This window comes from Aplysia californica, unplaced genomic scaffold, assembly GCF_000002075.1.
Source record: "Aplysia californica isolate F4 #8 unplaced genomic scaffold, AplCal3.0 scaffold00007, whole genome shotgun sequence".
Classification (NCBI taxonomy): Eukaryota; Metazoa; Mollusca; class Gastropoda; order Aplysiida; family Aplysiidae; genus Aplysia; species Aplysia californica.
The window spans coordinates 3,095,671-3,110,481 of NW_004797277.1; the positions used below are offsets into that span (position 1 = coordinate 3,095,671).

The window sequence follows — 14,811 nt, forward strand, 5'->3', positions numbered from 1 at the left end:
ATTTGAAAACATCATTCTAATAGTTTAAGTCTCGAAAACGATCCCCACCTCCCCCCCCCCCCCCCCCCAAAAAAAATAAAAAAATAAATAAATAAATAAATATATAAATAAATAAGTAAACAGTAAAAAAAATAATTAAAAAATTAAAAAAAACAATCATTTAAAAAAATATACACTGTTTCGGAAATACCCTTCCCTGAAAAAACTAACCACGTGTACTTCTGCGGTATATAAATGGATAATATTTCCACCATTTCAGAGCAAAGTACCATGAGCTTTTTCTTTCGGGAAGTAGGCTACAATCCATTCCTCAAAGTAATATGCGCACCTTTCGAGCTTTTTCTCTGCTTCTTAGGGTACCCCAGGTCTGAGGTCTGTATTCCTGTGTCCACTGACGACAGATGAGATGCTTTTTTATAAAACGCCAATTGCAGCAAGGTCAACGATCGAGGCAACAACCAGTGTTTGTCTGAATGTGTGAGTGAGTGTGTGTGTGTGTGTGTGCGCGCGCGTGCGCGTGTGTGTGTGTGTGCGTGTGTGTGTGTGTGTGTGTGTGTTTAGGTGGGGTGGGAGATATTATGTTCCAGGAGACGCGTCTTAAGAACCACTTTTTCCGTTTCTTAAAGACAAGCAGTCAAACCCCTGTTTTACCCCTTTCCCTCCACCCACCCCCCAAAAAAAACTATACCACCAGCCCTGTTTACAGCCATGCTTTGACAGTGCACGAAAAGGGAAATCTATTTAATACATGAAAGCATTCGCCCCTTTGAACCGGCGTCAACTAACTGCCTGAGTTGTGCAGTCACTGCTTAACTTATGTAAATTTGCCCAGAAACACGGTCAGCAAACTGGGTACCGTGTGTCGTGTGTTGAGCCACTTGATAGCTTCACTTACACAAAATACCGGCCATTTTGTCTAGGAAAAAAAAGGCAATATCAACAGCTGACTGTCAGGAAGAGCAGAAGGAAAGAAAATGCAGTCTATTCTCCGTTTTTTTCAGTAGAGGTTTTACGGCGCTCGGAACTGCATAAGGTCATATGAGCGCCAGAAGATTAGAGGTGTTACAAGACAGAAATGAACATTAAAAAAAGAAGAAGGGGAGATAAGGACGAAGATGTTTCATAGGAAAGAAGAAGCAACAACACCAGAGCACCCACAGTCTATTCTCGAACTGCCCACAGAATCTTGATTTCCCAAGAGAACATTCTTCAAAGTATGACACAGTAGAGAAATACTGTAGTTTTGTGAACATTTTTTCAAGACTACGACATCGATGGAAAAAAGTAAAAAAAAAAAAAAAAAAAAGAAAGAAAAGAAAGGGGGTCACGCATTAATATGAGGTCACACGATACTGGCATATTTGTATACAGTAGGCTAATCACTTTTTTGATAACTTTGGTATTACATTAAGTCTTCTGCCCGACATTTAAAAAATGAAACATTGATGAGTATGATAAGATTGGCTATTGCACCAGCCCCTGAATAACAAACCCAGTTACGAAAGAGTCACTCCTAATGCAGCATCGGCTTAATCCACGTAATCATCTCTACAACGTGTTAAAGTCTCACATAAACGTGTTTCTAGCAGTGTCGGAAAGTTATTATTATAGCCATCTGAATCAAGTCATGAAAGAGAGGGCGTGGTAAATTAGTAGCTGGAGTCTTTGCTCAAAGAAACTTTCGTAACTACATGTACATAAATATGTACTTACAGTCTAAGAGAATCACACAGTCCATATTCAGCGGCCATTTGTCTATATCTATTTTAGCAGTTTTATAAAGTGAAAAAGACAGGGTTCAGATCTAATCATTTGTAAAGTATCTGGGAACAACCCACTAGGATCTTTGCCAGAATTACAGAAGGATGAGATCACAATTTGTAATCGTATCTCATTTCTGTCAGCTTTGTGTGGAGCGTCGTGCGATGAGATAATGCACTTATGAGAACAGAACGTCTCATCAACTTGACATTCAGTAAGCAAAATTGAATTAGAATCTAGATTATTATCTTTTTAAAGACTAGTGAGAGAGTATGAGCAACTCGTACTGCGATGTTGCAGATAGGAGATACAAAATCAGCAGTTGATGAGTCAGTTGAACACGGCTGGCACCCCCCCCCCCCCGGCTACAGGCCATACTTCAGATTTTACAATTTGTGGAAACAAATCGTCTGGAAATGAGGGGGTAGGAGGAAAAGGTGGGGGGGGGGGGGGGCAAGCTTGTTCACAAAATTTTGCCTTTTCGACAGCAATATTCTCTTAGTTTTATAGAGGTTTTACCGCACTCGCAACTGCATAAGGTCATACGAGCACCAGAAGAATAGAGGTGATACAAGAAAGTGTAACAAACATAAAAAAAAAGAAGAAGGGGAGATTAGGATGATAGATGTTTGATAGGAAAGAAGAAGCAAACCACACCAGAGCACCCGTCAACCACCCACTATATTCTCTTTTAGGCTGTGTGGACATTGAGTTGAAGGTATACACAGTAAAACCATAATAACATGAACTTCATGGGGCCAGAGAACAGATTTCTTAAGCAGAGTGCTCATGAAAAGAACCCCAAAACAGGGGGGGGGGGGGGGTGATTCCATATTGACAGCACAAAAGAAGTTAAGAGAAAGCTGTTTACTTGATGAGTTTTTATACATGCTACAACTCAATTTAAGAACAAAAACAAAAAACAAAAACAAGGAAATGGATCACAACTGAATATTTTGAAAATAATTAGGAAACGAAAAAACAACCAAACAAACAAACAACAAAACAGGACTTCCTTTTATATTATTGGGGACTGTTGGCTCATTAACATGACTGCGAAACAAAGTCACCCTGCCACCACCCACTGTGCAGGGCAGTGGGAAATAAAAACTCTTAGCCTATATATATATTGAACATGGGTTGTGCAACATGCATATTTCCATATATCTAAAAATTTACAGTCCATAAACAAGAGAAAATTTACGACTCCCTTGGAAAATTTTACAACATTAATATTGGAGGTAAGGCTTTTTCGACAGCTGCTTCCTAAGGGGTGGAATTCCTTCCTACTGTACAGAACTTAAAAGAGGGGCCTACTTTGACTACATTTAAAAAAAGTTAAAGTGGTCTAAAACCACACTATTTATGTTTTTATATAATACTATATCTATTTTACTAGAGGTAGTTTGACTCCTCTTTCAATAACAAGTGTTATCACAGAAGCCAGATTTGTTGTCTTCTTGAGAACGAGTTCGCTCGTCTGATAATGACATATATATATAATATATATAATATATATTATATAATGTGAGTGCGTATGAGTGTGTGTGTATTTGAAAGGATTATTGTACCGTGCACAGGTCAGAAAGTATGAAACATATCATCATTAAGTTTTACTCTTCAAATATACATGATTTTTTAAAATGATGAATATTGTGAAGTGCCTAGAGCTATCAAATGGTGGGCGCTATAGAAGTGATCTTCATTATTATTATTATTATTATTATTGTTATTATTATTATTATCATTATTATGCATTAGCACTGGTGGACTTCTCCGAGTGAAACAATAAAAGGAAAGGAGAGTCAGCCGCAGAAATCATGAAATGGATCAAAATTCCTAAAATCTTAACCAGTTCTGCTGGAATGTTTTGTGTTAAGTGGGGGAAGTGGCAATATATAGACAAAAAAGGAGGGGGGGGGGGGGGGGGGGGGGGGGAAATATGGGGATTTGAAATTATGAAATCCATTCCTGTTAACAAGAATTTTATTTCGAATCATACTCACACTGTCTGTTAAAGGCTACTGTAAGCGTTTCTTTTCAACTTATCTTAGTACTGGAGTCAGGGCTGAGCAGAGAAAAACAGGGATACAACTTCCCAGCACAAGAATGAGATATACACTCAATAAAAATCAACCCCATTACAGGGATTAAACTTAGGTCTTTTGCACGTGCAGGTGAAGTGCCTTCTAACAGCTGTTTACACTACAGACACAGGTTTTCTTAATCTGCGTGTCCTGACACTATGGAGGCCCCCCCCTCTCCCCAAAGCACATTATATCCATCCATTTCATTATCCTAACAGAAAAAAATATTGATTACTGTTGGAGTGTTATTTCTTGGGCTTCAAGTTTATTTGGAGGGTCATAAGGCAAACAGTACAGAATGAGTTGGCTTCTCTCTTAACTGGGGCTTTTACAGACTGTTTTGAACCACCTCAAATTATGGCTTCCGACTTCTGGGGACGCAAATCGAGAATCGCAGGGCCCAGTTCCACGACTTTAATGTGGGAAAATCGCGTGATTTGAAATCCCATCCCATCTCCACCAACCCTCCCCCCCCCACACACACACCCTACCCAAACCTTCTAATTCACTTCCTCTCTCTTCCATAGAGAAATGTACCAAAATAACCTTCCGTTTATATTATTCAACCATTAAATGCATCTGAATTTGAACACCTTTAAAAACATCAAGTAATAATTGGAAATGTAGTATGAAAGTGAAAAATATGACAAAGTTTCTCTGTATTCAGTACTTCCGAAACTAGAAATTACCACACTTGAGCACTTGAAACAGTGACATCACAAGACACTGAATTGAGCTTCTATGCAAAAAATACCCCAATTACTCTTTCGACGCAAATACAGTCTAAATTGTCCAAAAGCCATTGTGAGGAGGAAAGAGGTCATCTTAGACAGGTGGTGCTCTTGAACAGTATCATTACTCATTACACACACATTTAAAAAAATAATACGCGTGGGAAGAAGTGGGAATTTGTTGTTCCAGAAGTGATTGTCTCCGACAGGTGGTCGTTAGAGCAGGTTCCACTATAATTTATGGTCTCTTTTAAACATAGGGGGCTATCCCGAAAATGCTGTTTTGAGAAAATCGAGAGCAAAGTTTTTGCCTCTTGCTCAGTTTCTTTAAAATACAAGGAGAGTTTTCTCTATATTATAACAAAACAAATATACACACAAAGGACCAATGAAACCAAACTTCTCCCATAGGTAGGGCAATGCCCACTTTTGATTCAGGAAAAGATTACTGGTAACCCCTGAAATCTGGGTTAGCCCGCTTGTCCAACTATAAGCAATAATAAAAATAATCATGAGAACACTGTAAGTGACTGTTCTATTTTAAAGGAAAACGTTCTAATCTATGTCATGGTGAAATCAGGCGGCTGGTTTGGGAATTTTTATAGTTTTGTTTTTTGGCTAAACACCTTTCACTCTCTTCGAAGAACACATTTCTGTATGGATTGAGCTGAAAAACGTTGATTTCTGGCATAAGAGATATCAGTAATCATGGGCTCTCAAGCTTAGGAAATTTACTCAACTTTGGCGGCCATTTTCTCGCTAATTTTACCTCTGAAACTAGGCCATTCCACTTCCTTCAGTCACCAATATCTTGACTTGTCCAAGATAAACAGATATTGTTTTCAACAAGAGCAAGGCAAATGGACAAGCTTTAAGATGATACCAATCCATATGCTCCAAAATTGACGAGTGCCTGATTCCACCGCGTCATGACACATATAATATGCTACAAACACCACAGTGACTTTCTCTTACCTTTCGGAAGTAACTCATTCAACTGGATTTCGTACTGTAACTGTGCGGACGGGAAATAATTTTGCAATTCCCTTCCTTGCTCTGTTGGCGAGGGGTTGCTCCAGGGTCAGCCTACTCTTGATACTATGCCTGACTTGGTCTTTGACCTTGAGTGGAGTGAGAGTGAAGTGTGTGACATCCAATTAGTCAATAGGCTACTTGATTAAAATAATTCTATTTTTATAGTGTTGGATTATTGAAAACAAGAGAAATTTTTATTAAAAACTCTTGCCCTCACTGATACTGATGTGATAATGACAACAATGTCAATGCCATAGGTCTAGTGGTTCACTCATCTCTTTTGTGAATTTGTGTGGGTGTGGTTCTCCGAAAAGAGAAGTTGGATTGGAACACTTTGCACTTTACTTTACACTGTAATTTACAGGTCTAGGGTGTCCCTGCACAAAGCTGGACTTGCCAATGTCATTGCCATTGGCGTCATTCGTCTCCGAGTCTGAACATTTCACTTTGTCAGTTAAATAGATCGAGATCTACTCACACAATTCACACATCAAACCTCAGTCAGTACAGCTGTCACGTTGACAGTATAGATTCTAGGCTACAGTCTGTCTCAAACTCAAGTTTCTCCGTCAGGCGAAAAACAGACGGTTCTCATTTTATTTAAAGGAACGTACAAGTGTATGATGATAAAAAGAGTGAAGCTCAAACTCAACAAAGTCAAAGATTCCTAGTGCCCAAGGCCCAAGGAAGGGTCGTTTTCCCAAGCCCAACAAACATAGGAAACTACACTCATTCAATTTCACAGACACTGAAGAAGTCTACATGAATCGAGATCTAGATCTAGAACTAGATCTATATTATATATAAGATCTACCTCAGCTGAAACTTCAGCACTCCATTTCGACTTATATAATCTATATTTTCTTTTTTGTTTTTGTTTACACACTCGTCGGGTTCGTGACACTTCACTCAATCACTGCGTCACACCTTCTTTTCCCCCGATGTTCCTCATCCCCAAATCATAAAATAAACAAACAAAAATACATACAAAGTCACAAAGCAGATAACATGACAATAGTCTGTTTCATTAATTGCATTCTCAACCCAAGCCCAATACAATCTGTTGTCACTTATACTTTTATGTCAGCGAAAGTAAACAGTATTGAAACACGAACCTGATCAATAACGCTATGCTTGAAAAATTTTGTTTCAAATAGAAGAGTTCACGAGGCTCTGATTTCTTGTTTCGATTTCATAATTTTTACGCTTCCGCTGAGTCGGCTGATTGGACAACAGCATCAGCTGACTGTCGATGCACTGCAAGAAAACGGTGTCGCTGCTCCGTCTTCTACTGCAGACTGTAGGTTGTCTTTATAGAGTATGAACTAGTTTTGTTTTTCACGTTTGATTCAATTGATTTGGATGCCATTCACAGGACTAGCCTAGCTAAGTGCAAACTGTCATTGGTGAGTAACGTCAGTAACATGCACAGAATTCTACACTTATAGAACGGGAACTGTACCACGTGACCTGTGAGGAATTGAAGACCGAAAACAATGGCGTCTTGAGGGCACGATTTATCGTTTTCGGAAGTAACCCTATAGCTTTTAAAGCAAGAGCGGCTTTTACAAACGAGTGAAAAGTGGAACATTTACTGTCCAGTTTGTAATTTTGAGTTACAGAATTCACTGTGCAACTAGAGATTGGAATTAAGGTTTTAAATTGTTGTGTTTTTGGGTGCAACAAGAGAAACAGCAGACATAGAGAGTTTATAAATATAAGATCTACAGAACTGAAAAAAATTCATAGCACTTCTAGCTTCCCACACACATTTTGCATACGCATATGGCCTACGTAGTTTTTAGTAGTAAAACTTATTACAAGAAATTTGTTTTACACTGAACATATTTTTTCACTAGTTCTTATAATGTTCTCAAAACATGCTTTCAATAATTAGCTTTATGTCGCCAGCAGAAGTAGAAAAAAGGACGGACTTGCTTTTAAAAGAGATTTAGCTCCAGCTATAAACTTTTTAAAAATCTGTAGAAACCATTGACTGGGATTTTTAAAAAAATATTGGGCTAGTATTTATTAAAGAATTTTCTTTAAAGAAATTTCTAGAATAATATAGAACCTATAGATGTGTACAAATGTTTTTAAAAAATACTCATCGGTTAAGACGAATTGATATAGATCTAAGTCATTGTGTAAAAGTAGGAGAATCTAGATCTAGGTGTTTGATAGTTCAGTAGCCTAGATATTTGATAATAAGTTGCGCATCAAATTTTTGACCGCATGCTACAGTAGTAGAGATAGCGTATTATTTTCATCCGAAACATTAATTTCTGCATCCATACACCTTTTTGGGCCTTTATAAGCACATGTAGTCCTACTTTAATTATGTTACTTTCATAATTGTTTTTGAAAGCATTTTCAATTCCTTTCACTTTCACTTCCCACGCGTGGGCTCATATAATTATGATTATAATTTAAGATTCCAAATCTGACGAATGTATTATTAAATAGCGTATAATGCTGAGTTAGCCAATGCATTGCAATGCGCGCTATTATCAATTATTGATTGTAACTAGACTTCAATTTGATCCGTAACAAGAGACCACTTATTTTTTTATACGTGTTCACGAATGTGTGTTTGTTTATTGTGTGCGGGGATTAAAAATTAAAGATTCCAGATCTGACGAATGTATTTATAAAATAGCGTAATAGTACTAGTGCTGGGTTAGCCGATGCCTTGCGCCGATACACGCTTTTATCAATTAATTGAATTGTAACAGAACTTCGATTTGATCCGTAACAAGACAACACTTATTTTTTCTTATACGTGTTCAAAAATGTGTGTTTGTTTACTGTGTGCGGAGATTAAAAATTAAAGAATAAAGATTCCAGATCTGACGAATGTATTTATAAAATAGCGTAATAGTGCTGGGTTAGCCGATGCCTTGCGATACACGCTTTTATCAATTAATTGAATTGTAACAGGACTTCGATTTGATCCGTAACAAGACAACACTTATTTTTTTCTTATACGTGTTCAAAAATGTGTGTTTGTTTACTGTGTGCGGGCATTAAAGATTCCAGGTCTGACGAATGTATTTATTAAATAGCATATAGGCCTATAGGGCAGGGGTGGCCAACGCATTGCGATACGCACTTTTATCAATTAATCGAATTGAAACAGGACTTCAATTTGATCCGGAACAAGAGGCCACTTATTTTTTATACGTGTTCATGAATGTGTGTTTGTTTACTGTGTGCGGGGATTAAAAATTAAAGATGAAAGATTCCAGATCTGACGAATGTATTTATAAAATAGCGTAATAGTGCTGGGTTAGCCGATGCCTTGCGATACGCGCTTTTATCAATTAATTGAATTGTAACAGGACTTCGATTTGATCCGTAACAAGACAACACTTATTTTTTTCTTATACGTGTTCAAAAATGTGTGTTTGTTTACTGTGTGCGGGCATTAAAGATTCCAGGTCTGACGAATGTATTTATTAAATAGCATATAGGCCTATAGGGCAGGGGTGGCCAACGCATTGCGATACGCACTTTTATCAATTAATCGAATTGAAACAGGACTTCAATTTGATCCGGAACAAGAGACCACTTATTTTTTCTTCTTCGTGTTCCAAAATATGTGTTTGTTTACTGTGTGCGGGGATTACAGGGGGACAAGCCCATCCCCTCGACATGTGATCCAGAGTATGGGGATACATTTTTCTCAAAATGCACACAGCTCTGAAATCCTTGACCAGTGATCACTCGCCATGGAACTCTTTCTGTTGTGACTGTAGACACAAGTTTCTTCATTATCACATCTGAATGAGCCTCTCATTCATGCATTAGAAATCACACTCCCAACACACAGAAAATGACTTTGAACATATATTCAGGAAACATATGCCAGTTCCACTCTTGTTTACTTTGTTTTGCATTAATGGCTTTTATGTGTAAAACAATATTTAGAGGCCTTTTCTGCATTTTTGTGTTTTTGGCAGCATGTACAATAGGCCTATGTATTTTATGTGCAACCGACACATTCTCCAATCGTAGATCTAGTACTAATCAAGACTATATCTAGATATTTTTCCAACAGAGTTAATGTTCATAATTAGTGTTATTATCAAGTGTATTGTGATTGTGAAGATCTTTAGTAGATCTAGATCTAGTAGTAGATCTAGAGATCTAGATCTATCTAGATCTAGACTAGATCCCATCCCATCCCATCATTAAAAAAACAACAACAAACCAACAATACAGATACAAAAACATTGTAACATTGCCAATTATGACATATTGTTGGCAGTAAAAATGTACTAGACTATTTCACTATATTTCCTCTTCGAAGAAAGTTTTAAAATACTGATGTAACTTAATGTAAGGTGTCTTCCAAGCCCTACCACTAGCATCAGCGTGCATAGCAACGCGAAGCCTCGCTGTGCGGCGCAGCCAAAGGTGCCCTCAATTGGCCGCCATGTTTTAGTTTCAATTCCTCACAGCGAATCGGCGATCGCGAAGAGGGAGTTCCGCTTCTATAAGTGTAGAATTCTGTGGTAACATGAGAAATTAATTTGTTTCAAATAGAAGAGTCTCTGGTCCCCTGTTTGTACTTTCGATTTCACATTTTGGCTTCCGCTGCCTAGTCGGCTGATTGGACAACAATATCAGCCCATTGCGGGTGCAGTGCACGAAAACATTATAGATCTAATTATATTGGCCTGGTCTGTCTTCTGGTTAACAAACTGCAGGTTGTCTTTGTAGACACTATTGTTTTACCTGTTTGCTTTAGTTATATTTTCCACGTCAGTGGTTGTCAGGGAGGATGCAGAGGAACCAAGTGAAGAGATTCTAGATTTAGGTGCAGGAGAGCCCAGGTTTGCTTCTGCTGCGCCATGGTGCTCTACTCTGCTAGACAAGTGCTAGAATCTAGATTTAGATGACTGAGGGGTGTTGTTACCCTTTACACTGCCAACCTGGGGTTGAGCATGAAGTTGGCAATATTACAGGACTGGCAGTATAAATGAGTTTTAATACTGTCTTCTGAAAGTGGCTATTCTCACCCGCCCGGAAGTTCTCACAAGATCTACTCCTCCCCTCTTCTCTCTCTCTCTTTCTGATGAATACTGTCTATCGGTGTGGACGATCAAATTGACCAAAACAAAGTTAAAAAATGATGTTAAAACACAAAAGTAAATTAATTTGGTTGTCTACAAAGATGCTACGGCTATTTAACTTTTCGAATCGAGCCGAACTACGCGGGTCGCCATTTTGTTTTGTTCTCTCTCTCACTCTCTCTCTCTCTCCACTGCCCACAGACAAAATTGTACGCTTTTAGTAGGCTACAAGTACAGTTGTAATGGAACGTTTGTTCACAGCACAGAATTCTACAATTTTTCTCTTATCACAGTGTAGAATTCTGTGGTTTAGGGTGAACGCAAAATTTGTTGACACGCGCACCGGGTGAGAATAGCCACAAGACCCGCCTGCACTATTCTCACCCCGGGTGAGAATAGAGGTGGCCCTGTCTTCTGATAAAAAGCACAGACTGCCCAATGTCAAGAGAAATGATTCTACCAACTAGATGTAGATCTAGATATCTATATCTAGATCTAGATCCAGATCTATATCTAGAATCGGCGATTGTCAAGATTTCCACGTTTAATTCCGATGTGCGTCTTTCATAGCCTCAGGTATGTTTCGCTTTGGTCCCTAACTCTAACCCTGACCCTAACCCTAACCCTAACCCTAACCCTAACCCTGACCCTAACCCTAACCCTAACCCTAACCCTGACCAGGGTTAGGGTTAGGGTTAGGGACCAAAACGAAATATACCTGAGGCTATGAAAAACGCACATCGGAATTAAACGCGGAAATCTTGACAATCGCCATAGAATCTATATGAAAGGCAATATTATAATAAGTTGTAAGTTGTTTGCCTTGGTCCAAAACTTGATGAGATGTTTTCTGCATTTAGTGGCAATCGCTAGCTCGCAAAGCTTTGTGTGGGAGAAAGGGATATCTAGTATCATTGCCCATCTGTTGAGTAGGCATTGTGTGCCATTTGTAGTGTTTACCTCTAGCAGCTAGATCTAGTATGCTGACGATGTTGGGGGGGGGGGGGGGACAGCTAGAAATCTAATAAGAATGTGGAGGGGGGTTCAAAGTTTTGGGGGGGGGGGGGGAATTTACGTAAGTAAGGACCATGCTGATGACAGTTTGATTTAGATCATGTTGAAAGCGGCAAATATTATTCATGTAGGCATTCTTTTTGTGTACTGGCAAATGCTTGACGGTTAAGTGGGGCTGGCAGTATATATCAGGGGGGATATAGATCTAATATGGTTTGACTGAATTTTGTGGTCTTCTTTTGTCTAATGGGGTGTTATATATCCCACTAAGCCCGGATTGGCCCGGACAGGAAAAAATTGAAGCAGCCCGCCTCCTAAGTGATATATATATGGAGTCTGTCAATGGGGGCATGAGACATTGATGACCATTTACAATCCACAGAGTCCAGCATGCCGTACCAGTACAAGAATGACATGCGCAGAAATAGAGGCGGTCCCTATAAGACCAAACCCGCCACTGATCTCACGAGGTGGAGACTAACCAATACAGAAGGGCGGCAGGTCTGGCAGTATTTTACGAAAGAGGAGGACTTGCCCAGAGAGCAAACCTGTCTTGAGAAGCATTCTCTTGGACTTGATACGGTACTTGTTACTACTCTGTCCTTTTTCACATGTATGTGTGCTGTTCCATGTTTTTAAAGAAGAGATCCCCCTGCGTAATTTAATTAAAGTAGACTTTGCTTGAAAACATGAAACTGTTTTACACAGAATTCCTGTTACCATGATATTATTTCAAATCCCCTATGTTTTTCTCTTTATTCCATGCATTGCAACTTTTTTTTTTCTTAAAATCTGCTTAATGCGAAGAAATTCTCTGATCCTTTGAAATTTGTGTCAGTTTTACTTTTTGTTCACCCCATCTCTTGGATTTCATCGTTATTCCCTTGATTTGGATGGGCCTGGCTCCTGACAGACCTAGTTGAAAAGTAAAATCACAAAGGCTGCCAATCATATAATAAGATTTCATGCTTTAGAAATGCTGACGCCAAGAGAAGCCTGTAAGCTGTGCACATCCACAAATGAAAATGCAGTTTTCTATTATAACTGAAAATGTGGCAAACTCTTCTCTGCCAGAATTGGTCTCATGGGCTATAGCAGAGGCTACAAGTTTTCTTAAACCTTTTTTCTTCCATTTTGCTTGAGAAATATTTTACTCAGCAGATATGCGTTGGTCGTTACTAGACATTGATGGACTACTATTATTGAATATTATTATTTTTAGATTTAATGTGTGCATCATAAAAATGGTACCTTTCGATGAAAATAAATGTCTGTGTATTGAAGTAGAGAGCTTTGACAGTGATTTGTCAATTTTTAGCATCATTTGTTTTTAGACATTATCTGTACGTGTTAAGTGTTATGCATAGTCTTTGTGATGGGCAAGTAGATTCTTTTCTTTCGCTCCTTTGTTTTTGCCTGTCTTGTTTTTTTCCTCCACCTAAATGATGTTTTACTCTGTATTTAAACTGAAAGCTTCCTTAAAATACTTCAAGCTACAATGCTTTTAAGATTATTGTTGTTGCAAAACAAAAATTAGATTGTAGAAATATAAATGAGACTTGAATTTTTGTTTTGTCCTACCAGAGTGCTGAGGCCCCACCCCTTCCCAAGGCAGAGAAAGCACAGGATGCCGCCAAAAATGGGATGACATTCTACTCGAAGATGCAGGCTGAGGATGGTCACTGGGCAGGTGACTATGGTGGTCCTCTTTTCCTCATGCCCGGTAAGGACCAATATTTATTGAGATTCTGATAGAGATTATTGTGAAGTCTTGTGGATTTAAAAATTTTTGTGTCATATTATACTAACTTATAATAAGAGGAAAACAGACAGGAACAGATGTTATCTTTGTAAATTGATTTTCTCTCTTCTTTCCTGTCCCTTTGTTCCTTTGGACTGTTTTCTTGTTTTATCTTCATGGTATGTTGGACTCCACTTATACCAAAGTCTGTGGAACCACTGGATTTTCTTTGGTTTAGCTGTGTTTTCGATTGCTCAAACAGAAGAAAAAAAATTCTAATATTTATTTTTATTTCGGTTTACCTCAGTTTGTGGATTAACTATGTTCGGTTGAAGCTACTGTACTTTATATCATAGACAGAGATTTGTTTATGACTTATTGAGTTTGTTGTTGAATCCAATCTCTTTTCTTGCTATTGTTGAATCCAATCCCTTTTCTTGCTAATGATATGAAAACTAAGGTATGGTTGGAATGTGTCACTTAAACGTCCATCTTCTTTTCTTTCCCTCTATAGTTTCTGTCTGTCTGTCTTAACTTTTTTCCTGCACTGCATGACAGTCAGTTGCGTCAATGTGTTTTTCTTTATTCAAACAAATGTCCTAGTTGTCAGTAATGATACAGACATTGGCTGTTTCTATAGTGTATGGTTGTGGGTAAACCTATACTTATTGTTTTCATCCTTGTATTTCAGGACTCATCATTGTGTGCTACATAACAAAAACTCCATTTACTGAAGCGCAACGTGTTGAGATGATCCGCTACCTGAAGTCTGTGACGTGCCCGGATGGCGGCTGGGGCCTGTGAGTAGACTCTCAGAAAGAAAAGGCTGGCTTTAAATAGTGTACTTTAGGGATAGCACAAATGGTAAGCTTTTAGACGAATTTGGTAAAACTAAAGTATAGACTCTTGTTTTGAACTGCTTGACATGGTGCACAAAATCCATGGTCACCAGGGAGGGGTGATGGGCCGTGGTTTCAAGTTACTTGGACAGGATTTCTGTGGCAGGTGTAGACTTACCATCTAGATTTGTATGTCTGTTGCTGGTCCCTTCGATCTACTTCTGTTTATGAGCAGAGTCTAAGCTTTTGACTTACTTGTCTGTAACTTGTCTGCTGCCAATTGCTCAGTGTTACCAGAGCTTTGCTACAGTGCAAAAACTGTCTGTGTGCTTGCAAAGGATGACTTGTTTGCACTTGTGCATAGTAACTGAGCTGTTTGTGAGTCTGATTGGGATGCACAATTTATTTCACAATTCAGGCAGTGGCTGGCCTTGATTATATGACCTCAGCATGACTTATTCTACTGCTGTTCTTGTGAGTACAAAAGGATAATTTACTTTCACAATGGCACGACAATGTTTGGGG

General features: G+C 38.6%; 1 protein-coding gene across 4 annotated transcripts in view; it reads left to right on the top strand.

Annotated features, from left to right (window-relative positions):
- The first annotated feature begins 6,828 nt into the window (after window positions 1–6,828).
- LOC101848560 (lanosterol synthase) overlaps window positions 6,829–14,811 on the top strand; it is a 24,226-nt gene continuing 16,243 nt past the window's right edge. Inside the window, exons 1-4 of one of the 4 annotated variants that reach the window (XM_005089603.3) lie at window positions 6,829–6,914; window positions 12,089–12,288; window positions 13,291–13,429; window positions 14,139–14,247. In XM_005089603.3, coding sequence (XP_005089660.1) covers window positions 12,097–12,288; window positions 13,291–13,429; window positions 14,139–14,247 — 440 coding nt within the window. In that variant the 5' untranslated portion in view covers window positions 6,829–6,914; window positions 12,089–12,096. Of the gene's footprint in view, window positions 7,021–10,205; window positions 10,327–12,088; window positions 12,289–13,290; window positions 13,430–14,138; window positions 14,248–14,811 lie in introns of those variants that run through there. The other 3 variants (XM_005089601.3, XM_005089600.3, XM_035969438.1) reach the window with 3 other exon arrangements.